This window comes from Haliotis rubra, unplaced genomic scaffold (genome assembly GCF_003918875.1).
Source record: "Haliotis rubra isolate DU_JTF1 unplaced genomic scaffold, ASM391887v1 Scf75, whole genome shotgun sequence".
Lineage (NCBI taxonomy): Eukaryota > Metazoa > Mollusca > Gastropoda > Lepetellida > Haliotidae > Haliotis > Haliotis rubra.
The window spans coordinates 272,664-295,916 of NW_025767468.1; the positions used below are offsets into that span (position 1 = coordinate 272,664).

The 23,253-nt window shown below is 37.0% G+C and overlaps 1 protein-coding gene and 1 long non-coding RNA gene across 2 annotated transcripts in view; one reads left to right on the forward strand and one right to left on the reverse strand.

The window, feature by feature from the left end:
* The window catches only part of LOC124260093 (tyrosine-protein kinase Src42A-like), a 47,269-nt gene that overhangs the window by 22,204 nt on the left and 1,812 nt on the right, over positions 1-23,253 (reverse strand). The window contains 2 exon segments of the mRNA XM_046694343.1: positions 902-1,065; positions 11,550-11,671. Coding sequence (XP_046550299.1) covers positions 902-1,065; positions 11,550-11,671 — 286 coding nt within the window.
* On the forward strand, positions 1,841-9,912 carry LOC124260099. The gene is made up of 3 exons (XR_006893996.1): positions 1,841-1,923; positions 3,659-3,661; positions 9,902-9,912. It is a non-coding gene; the product is annotated as an uncharacterized LOC124260099 (long non-coding RNA).

Sequence of the window (23,253 nt, forward strand, 5' to 3'; positions counted from 1 at the left end):
TCAACGAATTGGTTTTTTTTAATATTTTTTAAAAATAGTATGTAGTTTCAATATATCTTTAACCATTCAGTTACTACAAGACCCTCATCACAATCCGCATACCACTGAAGCATTATTCTATTTTAAGCATGTCATAAATATCACAAAACGAAACAATATCATTATACCACAACCTGGCATAAATTGGAAAATATTGATGCAGTTGGAAGCGTTTCTACACCAAAATAGGAATCAATCAGTGAATAAACAAGCACAGACAAAATGTCAGTAAATTTATCTCCTGGAAAGTCTTCCTTATGTGAATCACAAAGCATGCATTAGCAGAACTTCCAACAAAAGTGGGAAATATATATGATTGATCAAAATGCAATTTCCTCATAAATGATGATATGTCTACTCTTAAAATCAATCTCAATAACATTAGGACATGCCATATGTTCTACAAAAGCAAGCACACCATCACATGTTTGTTGAGGCATAAAGAGAATAACTCTCATCTCTTTAAACTGTATATCCAGGTGCCAGACCAGACAATGTTAATCTTCATAACAGAAACAGTAGAATGTTTTTTACTTAAGTTGGAACGGAAGAGTCATATCATGAAAGAATATATGCAGTAAGCTCATCCACCCATATCTGGAAAGCAAAGAAGCACACTAGTGTTCCTGTACTGGGTTAAAGTTAGCCAAAGTCCGCTAATCTGAGGCCAGTTAAAATGGCCATCTGGTCATCCACTTTCATCATCAAATTCAGTATTTCACTATTCTGCAAAAATCATCCACCATTGACATCTGCCATTTCACCATCGGCAGATGGCAACAATGGATGATTTTTGCAGAAAAGTGAAAGTTGAAGTAATTTCTAACTTGTGCTTATATCTGACAATCACACAATGACTAACCTGTGAGCATGGTTTCCTAAGGTTAACACAGAGGCCATCAGCATCCGAACTGTAATGGTCGACCAGTTCCGACAGAGATCTGAATGTTACCCGGCGAGCGATGAAGAAACCACCTTCATCCAGCTGTCGAATTCTGTAATGCTTTACTGTGTCACCATCCCGAACTGAAAAGAATTCAGATGATGCAAAGCATTTTTGAGGTGATCATATTCAAAAGAATTATTCAATAACACAGACTAACTTGACATTAATACATTAAATAGGTTTTGCCACTAATATGGCAATGTCCCCTGCCGCTAAAGAAGAATGAAATATTTTATAACATATTTTCTACTTTATATTTTGGGGTCACATACAAGAAATGACTGGTGTCGGCAAAATCACCCAATGTAGGCTGTTGACATAATTGAAGACATTGGGTGCAATGTTTTATGAGATATGTTTTACGTAATTTTGATAAGTGGTCAAAGTGTCGTGGTGACCTTGAAAATAAGGTCAAGGTCACCCACATCAACTGTTGTCTGCATAATCCCCCAATGTAGGCTGCTACCAAATTTGAAGAGTTTGAAAAGTGGTCAGTCATGATGACCTTGAAAATAAGGTCAAGGTCACCCAAATTAACTGGTGTTCTTGTAATCCCCAAATGTAGGCTGTCGCCAAATTTGAAGACATTGGGTGCAACAGTTAATGAGATGTCGTGTTAACAAGAATCGGGACATACGTACGCTGCTAAATATATAGTACCCCGTTCCGCATGCGGCAAGGCACAAAAAACTCAAAAGTGACGCATGTGTGTACCATGAAACAGGACAATGATTTTTGTTCAGGCACATTCGTGTCAATGGGTTGTAGGTATGTCAGAATAAACCATACACCTTGGCTTCAAGGATCTCTGGAGTACACGAAATGAACCAGTGAGTGAGTTTAGTTGTACGCCGCTTTTAGCAATATTCAAGCAATATCACGGCAGGGGACACCAGAAATGGGCTTCACACATTGTACATTGTGGGAATCAGACCCAGGTCTTCTGCCTTCCGCAAACGCATTTACAACTAAGCTACCCAACAACAACCTTACTTTCAAACACAGTGTATAGGACCCCAAGTCTGATTTGTTCAGATACCACAGACTTTAACTATTGACACTAAATCAACCACATGGCTACAAATGTTATTCTGATCCATTATTTAAACTTATAAATATACACAATAACTTATAAACATGGCAGATGTTAAAACCCCAGATGATGACACATTATTGATTAGATATTGCTTTCAGAAATATCAGAAGCTGGGAGACCCTTTAACAGAGAGGAATTGGCAATACGCCCAACTATTTTGGCAAGGTTGAAATACAGAACATATATTAACATTGGACTGATTAAACAAACCAAGCAAAAAGGAAAGAAGAGATTTCAAAGCATCAACATAGTAACTTGACATGGTCATTCAATTACGATTTTGCATCCAGACAGGATTTGTTTTTCAAAACTCTTTTTGTTGTACGGACGCTCTCTATATAAATATAGTAGGCTTTTTACTTCCGTTTCTACACTGAACATGCATAGACGAAGATAATCAATATCTACCATTGTATATGTATTGTATGGGAAGGCAGCGACAATCGATGCAAACAAGGATAGCTTGAGATCACCCAGTGACTCAGTCAGCATTACAGAAGTCTGACTCAAGCTGACCCGTAATGAAGTCCAGACCAGACAAACTAGTGGTCAGTAACACTACCAACTGCTCCAGTCACAGACAGTCCAAAATGTCTATCTTGTTAGTCTTTTGTTTAGATCACCCAGTGAGTCAGTCAGCAATATTGAAAGTCCAGCCTGATTCAAGCTGACCAACTGCTCCAGTGAAGTCAAAATGTCAGACAAGAGTCAGTCAACTAGTGGTCAGTAATCAACAGACCGAAAGGGTAACACAACCAAAGCAATACTGAAAAAGTCTGACTCAGGCTGACCCGTAATGAGACCAGACCAGACAAATTAGTGGTCAATAATATGAGCAGCAGCCCGAAACTGCCAGACCTCAGTGTCTGTCCCGGTGGACTTTCATCAAACATTGTTCCTATTCAGCAGACACTCTGACCATCGGATGCCTGGTTTAATTAGCTCTTATCACAAGCATGGAGCACTTGAAAGCTATTCTGCACTGAAAATCCAATAAACATAACTGAGTTGAGAAGATTCAGCCTTGCTTTCACTTTGCTTGCAACACCAGTAAACATGGCTGAGCAACTCGTGGAAGAAATAGGAGTGTGGAAATCAAACAATCTGGGATTGTCCCTGGGAAAAGAGAACTGTCACAATCCATGGTTGGGAGGTTCATTGTTCAAATAGAGCCTGGATCTGAACTTGTTGCCTTGGTAATTGCAAATTGCTCTTAGTTAATGCTAAATTCTACAGTCTAAAATGCAAAGCTGGGCTGGTAGGTCATGCTAGAGGATGCCCCACACTTTTGGTACATATCAGGGTAGGATAAGTGTTATGCTAGATGCCTGGACAGGGGGGAGGGAGAGGTAGATGGGGGAGGTATGCAGATTGATAGAATAACGCTTAGTCTCTGAATATATAATTTGATTGTAACAAATAAACCCATTTAAATTGAAAAGGAGCCCCAGGGAGACCAGAGATACAGAACCTGGGGATATCTAGACTTCATTTAGGGCTTTAGCATTGTAAGGAGGGCTAAGCTGTAGGAAAATAATGTGGTTCAGGGACTGTGAGAGACTAGGAGATTGAGAGAGGTTGTGTGTTCACACCTACACTCATAATATGTACACCCAGTATACAGCATGAAAATTTATGATCTACCAACAAAAGACAACACACTGGACATACCATTCCATGACATAACTAACTAGGTGTAAAGCACGGTTCATTATCACATACTAAATAACTATGTTTGGGTTGGTGAAGGTCACTCATTTAAAGGCAGATTAAGCGTGATATGGTGCTGGTAATAAGTTTATTGAAACCAAAGAATTAATATAGTTCCTATGTAGATTCTCCCACCCAGGCTTCTCCCACTACAAGGTCAGGGCTGAAGAAGTTCAGTGTCCCCAACCAAGTGAAACTGCAGACACGGAACAAAATCTCATAAATCTTTCGTCATGTGGAGCTAAAATGGCGGTAAGACAGATGTATCTTAACCCTGAGGATGTGGAGGTATGTAGTTCCTGGGTTAGGTCATGCAGACAGTTTTTTTCCTCCCTTGATGCTGTCAAGCACGTCTGTTGAATCTTTTTGTGTGTGAAAAGCCTTTGCCAAAAAGCACAAAACTGTTTTTTAACATCCTGCCTTTGTCTCAATCTCCAGGACAAATGGAAACCTAAACAGAACCATGGTGCTGCAAGTTCATTGACACATGTTCTTCTCCAGAAGTGATACACTGAATCTATTCTATAGTAATCTGGTTTATAACTGAATCTATTCTATAGTTCTCTCATCTGTAACTAAATTTATTCTATAGCTATCTATTCTGTAACAGATTCTATTCTATAGTTTTCTAGTCTGTAACTGAATCTATTCTATAGCCATCTAGTCTGTATCTGAATCTATTCTATAGTCATCTAGTCTGTAACTGAATCTATTCTATAGTCATCTAGTCTGTAACTGAATCTATTCTATAGTCATCTAGTCTGTAACTGAATCTATTCTATAGTCATCTAGTCTGTAACTGAATCTATTCTATAGTCATCTAGTCTGTAACTGAACCTATTCTATAGTCATCTAGTCTGTAACTGAACCTATTCTATAGTCATCTAGTCTGTAACTGAACCTATTCTATAGTCATCTAGACTGTATCTGAATCTATTCTATAGACATCTAGTCTGTAACTGAACCTATTCTATAGTCATCTAGCCTGTATCTGAATCTATTCTATAGACATCTAGCCTGTAACAGAATCCATATATGAATTTGCAATTATGTACACTGTATTCACAGTGATCATATTCTATTATATGATATTATATTAATCACCTCAATGAAAGGAGGAGTGAGTGAGTAAGGTGTATTGAAAGGTATTTTAGTTACATCATGGCATGTCAACTTGGGGTGTGAGAAAAGCCTGCAGTGATGCAGGTTACACACATTCATCATTTTGGTGAAACCCTGAAACCCAGGAAAAGACTGGTGCAGACAAACCCAGAAACAAACAAGGGGGGTTACCAGAAACCAAACCCTTGTACAACTGGGCCACCAATCACTCACATCAACTGAATGAGTGAACAAACAAAATTATTACCCATATGGTGAAACATAACCAGTGTCATATATATGTCACATATCACTTTTTCCTGCAACCATTGTTTCTGTGTTTCATCGTCTGTGACGTCATTAAACAATTGAACGTGTCGTCAATTAAGTGGCCCGTCACACTTGCCTACCATGTTTTACTGCACAAGTGTACATGATAAAATGGATAATAAAGAAATTATTACACTCAAGCAAGTGTGTCATGACTTATTCGAAACTCGTGCAAAATTATGGATTATGTGCAAAATTTCACACTCGTTTCATATGACACACTTGCTCGTGTAATAATCTCTATTTATTATATGATGAAAAATACCCATACCCTGCTGTGAGACCACTAACTTCAGACAGCAAGGGTTAAGAATATTGGCAAAACATATCAGACTGCTATACACTACAAAATACAGGATTCAAACCCAATACTTGCAGATCCAGGCACACTGAAGGAAGGCAATTTATCATATTTTGGCTGTCAATGCTTCTGTAGAATGAATAAGGTATCAAACAGGATTGTAAGCCACTGTTAACAATATACACTGTACATCATGGGACACCAGAATCTGCTTTTAACTGAACCCTAGGCCACACAACTGCCTAACTGATACAAGGATAATCAAATCAAGAAAAATGATGTTGCCTTGACATAGACAAGCATAGTATAGAACTAACCAGTAAATATATACCTCCAAATATCTCTGTCCTTACCACGACTCTTTTAATCAAAAGCCTAGTTTGAGGAAGGATTTCAACATTTTCATTCAAGTTCAAAAGATCAAAATGCAGATTGCATAATACTCCAAAACTTGTGAGCAACAGTCCCAAACTAACTGCCATAAAAAGCTCAATCAGTGAAGCAAATTTCCATTTCTTCAATGAACTTGACTGTGGGAAACCAGAGAGACTGAAGGACTTCTCAGACTCAGAACAATGCTGGTCTGTTGACAATGTTATTGTTTCTTTGAAAAGGTTTTCTGATTATTGAACATGTGAACAATGAATTCCAGTGTGCCCAAGATGTGATTGCTGGTTTAACTGCCTGGGAATTAAGCAAGACCAAATGTGTTAAGAAAGGCTTCAACAATATGTTCAAAATATGCAAGATCTTCTTGCATTTATAGAGGAATAATTGAATAAAATGGTGTGCGCACTGAGAACACCAAAAAATGAGCACACTATTTCATGTTTTTCCTTAATTAAATATAATATGATATTGAGGTCAATTCTTGTAAATTAATTCACATGATTAGAAAACTATAATAACTTAACAGACTGCTTATATTATCATTGACGGAAAAGATTACCAACAACACAGATACAAAAATCAGGGATATTGATCAGTACAACAATGCAACACAAACCTTGCCTTCTCTTTGATCAGCCAATCAGAGTACAGTAGTTGGCATGTAGGCATGGTTTATTCCTTTAAGGCTTATGGGAGCGAGTGAGTGAGTGAGTATAGTTCTACGCCGCTTTTAGGAATATTCCTGCAATATCACGGCAGGGTACAACAAAAATGGCCTCCACACATTGTATCCATGTGGGGAATCAAACCCAGGCCTTCGGTATGATGAGCAAACACTTTAACCACTAGGCAACCCCACTGCCCTTTTAGGCTTATGGAAACATACATACATATAGCTGATTTAGCCAATCAAATGCTATGGAATCACTAGCAATTGTTTCATTAGAAAATGCTCCAGTCCACCTCATACCGAAACCTTAAATCAAAAGGTTTTATCCAAAGCATTTCCCTCTGCAAATATACTCAGCATCAACATTGAGGGACGGAGATAAAAGTATAAAATGTACATAGAAAAAAATCATATGCCACTTCATCCGGAATGAACCATTATTCACCTACACTGAATGCTACTTGACATGTATTGCACAAGCATGGGCTAACCCACTAATCGTGTTCAATTGTGGTTTTGTCTAGATTTTTCAATCACCTTCCATCTTGCACTACCCCTTGTTTTAGTGAGTCTTTTTTCCACCATTTCCCAGTTCCATTAAAACATCAAATCCATGTTATATAGGCATAAAACAAGATCTTTAACTGTTAATCACATTATCAACATCCCCAGACCAACTGACGCTTGTTGGCATATGTTGCTGTTTGACACCACACATACACACATGACCCTTCACTACTGGCACGAGTATGTTAATATGTCTTCCTGAACCTTATCACCAACATAAAGTCAGGAGTCTGGGCTTCAAACAACTTGCCCTCACTGTTGATGTTGATCACACTTCCTTGTACGACATCAAAAGGAATAGGCACACTGCAGAGTAAGTGGGTGTGTCAGCTTGACCTAAACACTAGTGTTTGGAATTGGTTGAAATCTCACAATTGATGATTGCTTCATTACCAACGAACAATCATCAAAAAAAAATTGGTTAGCGTCATTTTTCAGATTTTCCTATCCAGGTTATTACTGCAGAAAAGTATAACATGTTGCAACGTGCTACATTAAAGTGATGACTAATATATCATGAACATAACCTTCCTGGAGTCTTAGAGAAATATTCAGTCATGACTTTTCAGTTAGTGAAGTGAGTTTTCTAAGAAATAAACATGTTTTCAGGCCCTGTCAACTTCTAAGATATGTTCCATTGTCAAGTATTTCAAAGACTAAAACAGTAGTTCCAAAATCGTTTATGTTCGATTATGAGAAAATGTGATTGATTGCTTGGTCGTTTGGTCACTGCGACCAATCTTCGATTATTTCAATTAATTGGGACACCACTACTAAACACATCACCCAATCCTACTAATGAAAGTATAGGATATGTGGCAAGTCTAAATTACCACAGTTCCTACAAATGAAGAAAATGTCTGGGATCCTGTTTATTCATGAATATTCATGAATATGTTGATTTCTCCTGCAAAATATGTTTGATTTATCAAAATAAGACTAGATGTTAGCTTTTCATTATTCCAGCAATAAACCCAGGAGACAACGCTGGTTTGTACCCATGTTTACAAAATAAGAGTGAGTGAGTTTAGGATTTGAACCTGTGACCATGAGCTTATATATGTCAGCAAGACAATGATTCCAGCGATGTAAATATAATTGTAGGTGTTTACTGGGGACACCAGAAATGGGCATAGATCCTACACATTGAGGCAGCATTCCATAGAGATTGGTATCAATCTACATGCAGTACTGACTGACTGACTGAGTTTAGTTTTACGCCGCTTTTAGCAATATTCCAGCAATATCACGTGGGACACCAGAAATAGGCTTAACACATTGTGCCCATGTGGGGAATCGCTTTAACCACTTTAACCACTAGGCTACCCCACCGCCCCTACAAAATAAGAACCATCTAGGATTTGAACCTGTGACCATGAGCTTATATCATGTCAGCAAGACATCTGATTTCTGTAAAAGGAAATTAAACAGCCACTTCTCGATGTAAATGATTAATTGTAGGTGTTTACTGTGTATATTTTATACAACCTCTTGTTTTTGAGTGCCATAGATCCTACACAAAATGGAGGCAGCATTCCATTGAGTGGTATCAGATCTACATGCAGTAGGGAATTCTATCACAGTAACAGCTTAGCTTTAACATGACCCCTCAGATCCTTCACAGAATATCATGAATATTCCAGCTGGTACCCATGATGGCTGCTCTGGCTGCTCTAACTGCCCACAGTGTGAATGTGTACAATTGGTCATTTAAGTACTATCCATCATCCATCATCAAAATCAGAAAAACATTTGTGCAAAAATCAGAAGTGTTAAACACAACATCCTTCCTGTTTTCTTGTGTTTTATGTCATGTTTATGTCCATATTAAATATCCAAGTCACAGTGAGTAAGTATGGTTTTACGCTGCTTTTAGCAATATTCCAGCAATATCATGGCGGGGGACACCAGAAATGGGCTTCACACATTGTACCCATTTGTGGAATCAAACCCGGGTATTTGGCATGAGTGAGAGAGTTTAGTTTTACTCCGATTTTAGCAATATTCCAGCAATATCACGGCAGGGGACACCAGAAATGGGTTTCAAACATTGTCTCCATGCAGGAAATCGAACCCAGGCTTTGGCGAGAGGATCGAATGCTTTAACCACTAGGCTACCCCACTGCCCCTACAGTATCCAATCTTGACTTCAATTAGACACATGCTGTTTAAAGTAGTCGCTCTCTAACTTACCCAGTCCACACAAACAACATCCTCATTGAAACATGATTGTCAAATAACAATGATAACAGAGACAACAAAGATTTTAGTGCAACAATTGGAATTTTGAAGGTTGTTACTTTCTTTCATTATGGTTGTTACTTTCATACTATCACAAAAGATTTGACTTTTCTAGATAAATTTTCATTTTATCCCTTTCTTGACTAACAGAAAGTCTATGCAATTTCAATGAAATAAACAGCTCTGTTTCTAAAACAATCTTGCTAAATACAGTTTTAAACCCAACTGTAAGATACTCCACAAACACGTTACTACCACTGTGCCAGACAGCTGTCAAATGTAAGCCTATTTGTTGCTATATTGAAGCTCTGTTTATTTCTATCCCAGCAGTTTCCTACACAGCTAACAGTCTTGTATGATGACATGTTTACAGCTAAGTACTGACTTCTACACCACTGTCTGCATGAAGGGTAAACATTGACACCATATTGCAAGACTGTAACACTGAACAGACCTATGGGAACATCATCTCTAGCACATCACTTAGTGTATGTGTTTAATGTATATGAGGTGGGACTACTTTCCTATAAACTAACCACATATTTGCATCGTACTGTACAATGAATACATTTAGTATGCTGTTAGCATGGTTATGAAATATTCATCTGTGTCTAGTAATTGGAGCACATTTTTGTCCACAAATAGAGCATAATCAAAATCTGGCCCAGGGTCACCACAATGAGATAAATCCAACTATACTTAAACCCATTTGGCTGACATTTATCCCAGAAATAAACTTATTGCATTTAAAACTATATTCCTACTTAACAAGTCCTAATTTCAGCCAAGAGTTGAGCACTGACGCAGCAATCTAAAGTCACAAAATCATTCTACACGAGTTGGGACTTCTCTTTCAATTTAATCTGTTTCCTGGAGACAGACTATCAATCTCCATAAAATGCATGTTAATCCCAAATGCTCTACTTATCCAGAGCATTTATTTGGTGAATTTCAACCACTAGTACGACAACTAAACACTTTTATGTTCCATTATCAAATGGCATCAATCCATGAGGATGATAGTTTAGTGGGATATCACACCGTAACCAACATCAAAGGACTGGACAGCAGACTCAGATTCCATTTGGAATCACAGATCTGCTATAAATCTGATTTTGATACGGCAACATGCATCAACTGGGAATTTGACACTGAAGTAACTCTGTGTTTGTCACCAAATATGTAATACCAATCCAATTTGGAATGTATTCCAGTTACATCTCGGCATCTGCTTGATCTGGGTGGAAAGTCAAAGTGATGAGGAATACACTGAAGTCAAAATACTAAAGCACAGTGTTCACGAATAGCGTCTGACCCTCTGACAAATCCAGCAGATTCGCCAACGGTCCGATAGAAGTCTACAACCTGCCGGCCCCACTGTCTGACTGTATACTTGACAATGACTTTCACTGAATTTGTTATATATATGACATGTGCCACCTGTTTGCTGTTTATAAATCTTATGTTTGTTAATAATTTCAATGCCAATTATAAGGAATATTAAATCTGAAATGTGTGTTCAATTTTATTCTATGGGTCATGTGCATTTTCAATGGGTCAGACAGACATCTGAAACTACAGGACCCAATGTCCTGTTACTTTGAAACACCATTTGTGAACACTGAAAGCATACCAATTTTTTTTTCATAAAAAGTTGCTGTTATTGATTGTGCTTTATTATTGACTCACCAACTTTCAGAATGCCAATCACACACTATGTCACAATACAATGGATAAGGCCACATACTTCGATGATGACAGAACTTGATTGAATGACAGGTTATGGAACAAAACAACTCATTACAAATTGTTTTGCTACAGTATTGATGAAACTTAGTATTCAAGTATTATCCATAATGCCAAGCCAAATGGCGTGTATATTTTTCAAATTTGGGATTGAGAAAAATGTTAAGTACAATGTATTCATGTGCAGCCCACACTCCAAATGTTTTACTATTGTCATTCCCCTGGCTTGGACTCACTGACGAGCAGCCATGTTGAGTATCTCAGTTCTGAGATACTCAAACATATCAACAGACGATACTATATTATCAGGAGTTTGACCTGGATACAACTTGTTGTCTATATGTAAAAATAATATAACTATCTGTAGCAGGAATGATTCTATTTTATCAAATACAATGTCAAACATTCTTACCTGATAATGAATAGTCGTTTCTTCTACTTTCACTGTCACGAATTAAATATGCCCCATGTTCGTTTTCTGGGGATAATAACTTCTTCTCCGCTTCTACTCGCTTGATTTTACCAAAATACCATCTGAAAAAACAAAACCCAACAAAACAATAAATACATAGTTAAATAAACATTGTATTATGACAACAAGGAGCTAACTATGCTAACCCTTCAATCAATCTTAACTTCCAACATTCACAACTAATCTCTCATACTTCCTCCACTAAAAAATTGAAACCGAATGTTTGACAATAGATGAAGAAAACACCTTTGTTTGGAAACGTGTCAACAAGCAAACGTCCTAAACACATCTCAAACATTTGGGACAAAAAAGCATTAATTAAACAAGGCATATATTACTCATGAATCATAGAGTGAAAATACAGATATGTACACACAAACTTCAAAGACATCGGTAAAACAAAACTACTGCAATTCACGTGTATGTACGGTATTTAAAGTTCACAGAAAAGGTTTGCCTTGAACTACATACAAACCTACACAATACACAAGCCTCAATTATTCTTTCCAGCAACTAGTAAACAGCGACAAGTGGAGGAGATTGTCACAAATATTTGCAACGTCTCCATCGAATGGCAAGAACAAACAGGGGAATACTTCTACCTGTCTGTCTGGACACAACAGCACAGCTTCAGGTTGGGCCTGATCCGACCCAGCGTCCAGGGCATGGCTTATTCAACACAGCCTCATATATATTCAATTTACGTCAGAGAATATCTCTGCTTCAAATAAGGGCACAAAGTGTTTCATTGACGAAAATTACAGCTGAAAATTCTTATCCGACCCAGTGTCAAGGGCATGGCTTATTCAACACAGCCTCATATATATATTCAATATACTTCAGAAAATATTTCTGCCTCAAATAAGGGCACATCGAGTTTCATCAATGTAAACTACAGCTGAAAATGTGGTCGTGGTCCCTGTATAACATGTCTTGAAAATGCTACATCACCTTGAAACATGAATTCATGAACCATAACATAACTTTCCATAACCATTCCTTGTTAATTTTGCAAAATGAACTCTTAAATTACCACTGACTTTGCAAGATATGTCTTCTATAAAAACCTCATGACCATACACCTAAAGCAAGCAGTTTAACGCCAAGCACTGTACACTTGAAATACACCTTCTTTAACAACTCAGGACCTTAGTTCCATATCTTCAATCTTTCATTATACTGGAAATGAAACACACCCCAATACATCCAGAACTCTTAAATTACCACTGACTTTGAAAGATATGTCTTCTATAAAAACCTCATGACCATACACCTAAAGCAAGCAGTTTAACGCCAAGCACTGTACACTTGAAATACACCTTCATTAGCAACTCAGGACCTTAGTTCCATATCTTTAATCTTTCATTATACTGGAAATGAAACACACCCCAATACATCCGGATTCATGTAAACTATATTGAAACATCACCCACTGAAACCAACACATCATCACCTTCATATATACAGCTGCAGTGTCATGGAGACCAGTTTAATTCACAACAGTCCTCTGTAAAACACAACACTGAAACCGGATCTCAAAGGAACCTCTCAACATGCATGTTTGCCTTTCATACAAACACTGAACAGGAAAGGCGGGATGAACAAAATAATAGGTGGAGCCTTTAAACAAGGTAACAGATGTACCTAGCTGGAGCATACACTGCGATTTGTTCAGCTAGAAATGACGGTAGAGACCTGAGACCGAACAGAGAACTTGTTCCTCAACAGAGCAACTGAAATCTTTTTAACAAAATTCCACAGAATGGTCCAAGATTTTCCATATCTAAAACCTGTTACCACAAATTTGATAATTACATTGATATTTCTAAAATCCCTGTCAACAACTTGTCAACAAACTAGTTTGCTCATTTCTCATCAGTTCTACCACTAAATCTGAACCATGCATACCTATTTCTATGGACCTGATGGTTTAGAGTATTTACTAGTAATAAACGAAGCAAAAACAGAATGAGACAGGCAAGCAGAGGAAATGTCACAGCAAGCACCATATCCAGATGGAACATGGCCTTCAAGCAATTGAAAACAACCGCAACACTATCTAACAGTATCCAATATCACGCCATGCAAGAGAGCCTGGTCTTGGTTCAGTGAAGGAACACTTGAGCTACGACAACTGATGAACAAGTTTCCCCGATAACCATTGCTACTGAATCTGTTTATTATCAACAGCTAGTTTCCACACTGACTGAGAATTATCTTGTCATGTCTAAAGTTCACATAAAACATATGCCTGAAGCTGACATGGGTGATTATGGACAGGTTCAATACTCTGATGCCAGATATGCAACTGGTGTTTAAAACTCAATACCAGAACTGTGGTGGTAGTGCTTAGCTCAAAGCTGCTCCAGGCCAGAACAGCTCAAATCTGCTCAATTCAAGAACTGTACTGACGGACAAGAACAAATCCATACTGGCTGTTAGGATGTATAAAACAAGTCCTGAAATATCGATTGGATATCGCAGTTTGTTCCTTGAATCTCAAATGGTATAATTATATCAAGTTTCAAGTGAAGATACTCAGAACACAACAGCTAGCTAATCAATAAATCCAGTGCCTGCATATTTCTTGAGACCCTACCATTGCAATTTAAAATATATAATATACAAAATCTCTGAAAATAGACACTTGGAAGAACACATATCACACAGCAAAAAATTCCCTAGTAAAAGATCTTTCTATGCTCGGTGTTCCCGATTCAAAGGCAAACAATCCACAACAAATATCAGGTTATTAGACAAACTTCACGTCACTGTCATCTGATAATTGCTAGTTCCATATAGATTGAACATCCAAGATAAATATTCCTCTGATCAAGAATATTGGAAGTTACCATGGTTACATGTGCAAAAATAAATCATTTCGCTTCAGGTTTCCGTAAACCAAGAATCATTATCCACTGAACTCACCACTCACATATTGTTCCTAATCCACAACTTACATCTGAAAAAGCAACTAATCCCAAGAATAAATCTTCAATAACAAAACAGGTTTTCATTCCAAACACAATGTCCAAATCTTCAGGCAGCGAGTGCAACAATTTCAGACTAAATCATTGAAACCCAAGACACCAAGGGTCAATATTCACCCAGGCCACCAGAATCCAATCGAACAACAATACCAAACACAAAATCACATTTCAAAACCCGAACCACTCATCTGACCATTACACCAGAAATGATCTCCAGAAGACTGTCTCTGTCCAACATCTGTCCAGTGCAATCCTAAATATAACCAGTGTTACTGTCTGGAGGTAGTGGACACATGATGAAAAGCCACACAGAATCATGTAAACAGCAGGTCCCTGGTCACCACCTGTCCACAGTGAGTGTATTGACCAGCTACAACTGCCAGTGTACTCTGTCCACTGACCCTACACCAGCAACAGTATCGCCCTTGTGGTCCAGGCTTTAAAGGGAAACTATCATTTCCTTGGTAAACAAATTTGCAAACTCGCTGTTTGAAATTGAAAGTCAAGCGGTCCAGGCTTGAACAATGATGTTCACATGTAGAAATGTTGTAGAAGCAAACTTTGCATTCTTTACTTTGTAGACTGATTTCAACGGGTGATCATACTCAGTGAGTGAGTGAGTTGCGTTATATGCCGATATATGCAATATTCTAGCAATATCATGACAGGGGACACCAGAAATGGGTTTCACACGTAGTAATATGCCCATGTGGGAGTTGAACCTGGGCCTTTTGGCGAGGACGAGTGAAGCGGCTTTAACCACTAGGCTACACCACTGCCCCTAAACTCAGTGAGTAAGGTGGCAGGCAAATCAAGCATCATATCCCTACAGTATTTGTGATCTAGACTATTATAAGGAATAAAGCTGGCGATCCAAAACATATGACACAGTTCCACACAGCAACAAGTCAACACGGAATCTATATTAAACATCCCACAATTCACCTAAATATTACTAAAAACATGTAAGACAATATGTTCTGCCATATACTCACACCTGTATTGATTCATATTTTCATCCTGTATAAATCACACGACAAATTACAACAGCAGTAGAATGACTTAGAAGACAAAATGAGTGAGCGAGCGAGTTAAAATTTAACATCACCTCGGCAATATTTCAGCCATATAGTGACGAGAAATGTCTTACATAAACAATAAATATAAGTTGCTAAATAATCAGTCATCAAAGGACTGTAAACTAACTACAGTATCACAGATGGAGTCTAAAATTAGCATGTACATGTAAAACAATTATATTTATGAAGACAATACAATATAAAAACGAGCTATAAGTCGCCAACAACTGAAGGTAGATCACCATACTAGGGACCATGGGGACTTACAGTGCTTTTGCTACTCGCATGGACCCTAGTTGGATTAACACCATCCCTTCAACTACTGGCGATTGTAGGAACATTTAGCTGACAGTCAAAATAACAAAAATACTATGTTTTAAAAATCTGATAAGTCTAAATTTAACTTTGAAGTTTTGGGACTTACGTACCAGTAGACAAAATGGATCCTACCTACATTTATATAAACATTTCACCATTATGCAATGTATTTTCAGTATAGCACATCACCATAGGTATTTCAATGTGTTATGAAAAATGCCATGTTGGGTACAATTTACTACACATATATATGAAGTTTTGTGATTATGTTAAAAGCTGCAGACTCACTGTCAAACACTTTAGCTCCCAATACCTCACAACATACAGACCTACAGATAACTTCTTGGGTCATTGAGTTATGTACTTGCCTGTGTTCATCTCAACTGGGTATCCTAATTTTTCCTTAGAGTAACCAAATAAATTGTACTCACCTCACTCAAACTCAGTTGGGTATTTTGCCATTTTCCGTTAATTTTAGAAATATAATAAAGTTTAAATGTTAGTGTTTGTTATTTATATTTGATCTGTAATATGAGAAACGATAAGAAAGACTGCAAGTTGTCAAGTTCATGTCCTGAAATAGAACCTCTCAATATACCTCAGTTATTTTATCTATCCACCGGTATGCAAGCTAAGATTTGACATTTTTGTGTGTACATATGTAAGATCACATTTATTGAGCATTTACAAAAATTCAAGCATACTTGTACGCAATAGACTTAATAGGAATTGAGTTTTCACATAAATATTTCATAATTTACGCAGAAACACAGCTTATCTGTACCTCTGAATATATGTCATAATACAGATACAAGAATGTGCAATATATTGCGACACATTCTGTTCTGGCCAATACACAGCCCTAACCACCATCATGCCATATGTAAATGACATATAAACAATGAATATAGTATTTTAAGACTGGTCACTGCAGTTATTTTCCTAATATGAGAGGATACTGTCAGAAACGTTGGAAGAATTCAAAGTGTTAACGCCCTATGAGATACAACAATTGCTGTAAGAATGTTGCAAATAACATGATACACATTGTAAATGAAATATTATTACAGATATGTTAGAGGGACAATGTGTATTACAATATTCCTTGTCAAAAGTAACTGTAGATGGCCATCAGTTCAAAACTTCCATTTCAGCAACATATATTTAACAGTATGAGTCACTACTGTAAACAGGCATGTGATATATTCCTATATACATCAACAAAGAGGATTATTAGATACCTACATTCTGTGCCCGGTAAATGCAATATGATACCGTAAATACTGGCTATTAGATATACTGCTAATGTCGTGTTTGGCTTCGAAGTTGTACGTAATTTATTCACATATTCATCAAGATGATCAAACATTCTTTTTGAAGGTATAAAACAAGAAGAAGCCCAGTAGTTGACACCATCAGGACGTGAAGCTCCTAGATCTGGCACAAGCCCAAACATGTCTCTTGACATCTTTAAACTTAGATATAAATATTGATGTATAGACACCTGTCAGCTTTGATTACCAGTACAACTGCTTCTGGACATTGGCTTTGGGCAGGTGGCGTTAGCCATTTAATGTATATTTAAAACTGAGCACAATGGGGATTCTAATATACTACTGAATTTTATATTACTTAACATGTCAAGGCTATTGAAGAACACCCAATGCATTCACATTACTATCATATATTTGTCAGCAGAAACTAGGAAAATGTCAGATCTTTGACTGCAAGACATATCACAATGCCTTCACTGGCTTAATCATGTTTATGTGTAATATACTTGATGAATAAACTTGACTTTTAAAAGTATAATTACCATAAACAAAATGTTCAGAATTATGAAACACCAATGCGAATAGCTAGGTTTGTCCCATAATAAATATATAAACATCATGTCTAAATAGCAAGGATTGAGTGAGTGAGTTTAATTTAAGTCCCACCAGCAGTATTTCAGCCATACACAAGGGTTTAGATCTCACAACCACACAATACACTCGTCTTCAGAATAAGTACCCGCTTATTTTGTCATGCTTGAAAACTGTCAATCCAAAATTAACTCATTTAAAAAAAGGTGACCCTAAGCTGCTAAGCAGATTTCACACAATTTCCCACTGAAAGCAGGCTGAGCAAGGAGCTTGTGTTAACAATTCAAGATGAGTCATCTGAAGATGAAGATTATCTCCACATCTTGGGCTTGGTTCTTGAGTTTCCTTCTGAAATAATATAAGGTCAGACAGCTCCTTCTGTGCATGATTTGCAGGTCTTTTTGTCACCAGGGTCCAACACTCAAACTAGTCAACTGATTTGAGAAGATTTTCTTAAAGACAAATAGAATTAAATACATGGTGGGCCAGCAGCTCGGGGGTTTTAGTTGTCTTCCTGACTAATGGATGTTACACACCATACCTAGTAAGGCTAACAGCTGATCTGTTGCAAACAAAAACACCTCAGCAGTTAACAGCATTAACTTTTCTTTCTTTTTTATTCTCATTTAGTAAACATTCAGCTTAATTAATTAGAACGAAGTAAAACAATTCAAAACCCTTTTTGTCAGCAGCTTTGTGTCTAATAGAGATACAACGAGACCTGTAGATTCAATGTGCATATCCTTTAGACCATAGACAAAATTCTGGTCAACATGATCGAACATTATTTTAACATCTTGACTGACAGGCAAAAAAAGTCTGATGAATTTTTCTTACAAACAGAACACAAAATCATACACATGTCACACTGCCACTAATCTCCTGAGAAGCACCTGTTTAATCCATATTAATCCATACTGAACCAACACATACTAGTACAGCAAGACAATACTTCCATGCAATACAATATGCATCTTGATCATGATACACAAACACTTGACACCAATATCATTATCAAGTTGTTGTATCAAAGGACTCATTTGTACCCTAAAAGTACATAAATAATTATTAATGTTAAAGTTCCGAATTTCAGCTGACACATGACTGCCTCATTAGATACTGAGATGAAAGCAGAAACCACGGCAATGCAGTAGTAACTGATCGCAGTCCCAGTTGTTGCTACAGACACAGTGGTGAATACTGTATGAAAAGGGGACTAGGGGCACTAATCTGATGCTTGAGTATCATAAAATCTGTCCGTTTTGTATGTTCAGGTCATAACATCAGGTCATAACAGCCCATCTATATATAATTGATTGATTGAGTTTAGTTTTATGCCACACAGCAATATTACAGCTATATGGCGGCTGTGTGTAAATAATCGAGTCTGGACCAGACAATCCTGTGATCAGCTGCATGAGTATCAATCTATGCCATTGGGATACGGTGACATGTGTCCACCAAGTCAGCACTCCTGACCACCCGATCCCGTTAGTCGCCCCTTACGACAAGCATGGGTCACTGAAGATCAATTCTAACCCGATCTTCACAGGTCCCATATACTAAATAATGAATTATAAACCATACAAGCATGTCCAAGTGAACATGAGTTTCACAGATGTTTTGATTCATACCATCTTCTTCAAATGCATACTCACTCTCAATCTGATCTGGATTTAATTTGATGCACAACCTAATGACAATATTCAATGAAAGAAATCCTTCAAGCATTTGTAAATAATCGTAACCAAGCATGTTAAATGAGAAGAAGAGCAATAAACTTCACCTATGAAGTCCGACACCATATACCATGTAAGAATAGAAACAGCCCTGGAGCTTTAACACCATCTGTTGTATTCATGTATAATTGATCATAAGTATGACAGAACACTGTAGGCAGACTGAACTACAGCGACAGATCACTAATCTAAGTGAACTGATACATATCTGCACAATTAATGACCTGTCTTTGCAGGCAGATATTTAACCACATTCAAAGGCCGATATTGAGCATTTGATGTTAAGTCTGCAGCAAATATTTGTAAAATTGCAGCAATTAAGTAGAATCCTGTATAAATTCCTCCCATAATCATCAGAAACTGGTCTTCAACCCTCGTAATTTATGTATTTCAGTTGCTGGTGATCTCCAGCCCGTTTTTTATATTGTATTGTCCATAAAAGTTTGTTTAATTTTACAGTTACTAGTATTAATTCTCCACCTGTGATAATGTAGTTATTTTACTGTCCTCCGTTGACAGGTTTTTATAATTCAGTTGCATTTATTATTAATTCATAATTAATTTCTAACTTTTCGAAGTCACGATATGGCTGAAATATTGCCGATGTGACTCTAAATCTTAACTCATTCACTCACTATTTCTGCTATATTATAAAGGTTAAAAATCATTTCTATTCTACAAAAACTTGGTTTTACTTCCATGGACAGTAACAAATCCAATATGTGTTTTCCTTGTTTATAGTATATCCTAAGCACACTACTTAGGTAAGATGCAATATTCCTTTATTCTTGCACATAACAAAATAATTTAACACTTACTATATCTCTAATCTTTATGGTATGCACAAAGCATGTTTATTTCTGACAGGCATGTGCCTAGAATTGCAGTATACTGATGAACTGACTGATTTGTAAACCAATAATCATATCCAAACATATTCATTTTCAAAATTCGATTTAAAAACATAATGGACTGATCATGTTTCTTGAAAATCTTGGTGAAGATTGTCATCAATACATTGATGTATAACTCCTGTATTGCAAAGAACTTGCATTTATTATATGACAAGTAATATAGATGTAAAAACTTGAATAATGACAGAAACTGTTCAAGAATCAGTTTATCCAGATTCTCTAGCATTTCTGGGTTGGAAATAAATACAAGAAACTGCAGTGCTCCTAAATATATTTCTCAGAGTTAATCTCCCCGTACCATATCCCACCTTTGCTATTTGAAATTTGGAAAACAACTGATTCATGGGTGTGATTTACCTGCGAAAAGGAAGAGAATACAAACTTCTGACATAGAAGTACTGCATCAGGATATTATTCGCTTGAACTTGTAAAACAGAAGTACTGTATGAGGATATTATTCGCTTGAACTTGTAAAACAGAAGTACTGTATCAGGATATTATTCGCTTGAACTTGTAACACAGAAGTACTGTATGAGGATACGATTCGTATCACACCCATATCGGGATATCATATGGCAACCTTGCTGTATTGTTACTATGTTATACTTCTAGTTATTTTCTGTCAATAAACATGATAAACTTTCAACTGCAAAACATGAACACACACTGAAAATCCCAAATAAGGATTTGGTCAAAATATTCAAACTAAAGGATTCTGATTTATAGGGTAACTAATAGACTAACGCTTAGTCTCTGATTATCAGAACATATATAATTATGATTGTAACAAATAAACCCATTTTAATTGAAAAGGAGCCCCAGTGAGTTGGGAGATTCCTGAACCTGAGGAAATCTAGACTTGCTTCATTTATGGCTTAGCATTGCAGGGAGGGTTGTAGGGAAAATAATGTGGCTCTGTGGGACTGACTAGGTAACTGATTGCAAACATGTTATTTGGGTGATGCTTCTCAAATAATATATGACTTAACACATCAAAAACCACATCATCTAAATAATAAATACCAGATTAGATTGAGAAATACCTCGTACTCATCACGATTTCACCTATTTAAAGTGGTGACACACCTTTTCTCTCATTCAAAAGCCGAGTTAATGTGACCAACCCAAATATGAGACATTTAGGTCAACTGTTCTATTTTCATTATAACAGAAGGAAATTTGTAAGCATGGCTAGGTTTGTCATTATGCTGAGTTGAATGTCCCCCACAACTATGCATGTCTAATTCTATAATGGGGAGCGGGGATTAGCTGATGTGTGTGGGTTGATTACATCAGTACTAGTGTGTAGTACTTTGAACTGTATGTCACCATGGTCACTACTGCTACATGGACTAGTCACACTTCCTTATGAACCTGTCGTCACCTCTCTTTGTACATACCTACTTACAGATGTAAGTTCATTTTAGTGTTTTACAGGGGTGGAAATAACCCATTGCCTGATGTCCCAGTCCAGTGGGTTTTTTTCTGTTGGGCAAGCAAATTTGTATATCATGCTGAACCAGTGTTCAGTTGACTTTCCAATGTCAATTATGTTGCTTATTTAAAAGAAATCAACAAGAAAATGAGCCAGTATAGTGGAAAAATTATCAGGGCAAGTGATTTTACATGTGTCACTGTACGGAGTACACTAGCAATTTTAAAGTTATTTCTACCCCTGGTTTTAGATGGTATGAGCTTTACTGTGTCCAGATTATTTGTTTGTTTTTTTGTAGTTAAATGGTGGATTCAGTCATATTTCAGCTATGTGATGGCAGCCTGTATATAATCATGTCTGTTCCACACAATCAATTAGATCTGGCCACCAGGGCATGTCTGACCACTCGATTTGTTGAGTCCTTTCATTGTCATACAGCTGTAGGCAGCTGGGAACCTATCATACCTAGACTAACGCTTCGTCTCTGAATATAAATTATTTTGATAGTAACAAATAAACCCATTTAAATTGAAAAGGAGCCCCAGGGAGATGGGAGATTCAGAACCTGAGGAAATCTAGATTTGCATCATATAGGGATTTAGCATTGCAGGGAGAACTAGGCATTAGGGAAAATAAGGGTTTCTGGGACTGTGAGAGAGACTACTATTATACTATTACTACTACTACTACACTTTAAGCGCTTATATTCTAAACAAACTAAAAGGAAACGCAGTATTCCATAATTTCTAGAACACTACAACTGTTATCATATATACTTTTCTGCTGTACAAACCTATAACATATCTCAATATCTTTCGTTGCGTCCATTGTCAATTTTTATGCATATAGGATGCAGGAATTCGCGTCCAGTAAATCCCTGCTTTCCTAGATTTACCTTAAAAATTCACTGGCCACCAGGACCACTGCAAATTTATCATTAGTCGTCCTGATGAATTTTAACTAGCCAGGGACCACAGGACCAGCGTAAATTTTGCACACTGGATGTCATAAACAAGACAACTAATATGTCATCTTGATATTTAGTAACACATACAATAAACTGATTCAGAGTCATTGTAATACTACCGTCTCATGATTATGGTTGTACATATCACTTACTACAATAATCAATAAAATTAATGGCACACATGAGATACATTCAGATGTTTTGTTTCCTTGTGTAATGCTTCACTTGTTACTATTTCTGAACTGAACTTCAATTACAAACAAAATAAACCTAAATTTAACCAAAAGACTCATTTCTCAAGATCAACCAGGAAAAGGATTGCCTTAGTGTTCAACCT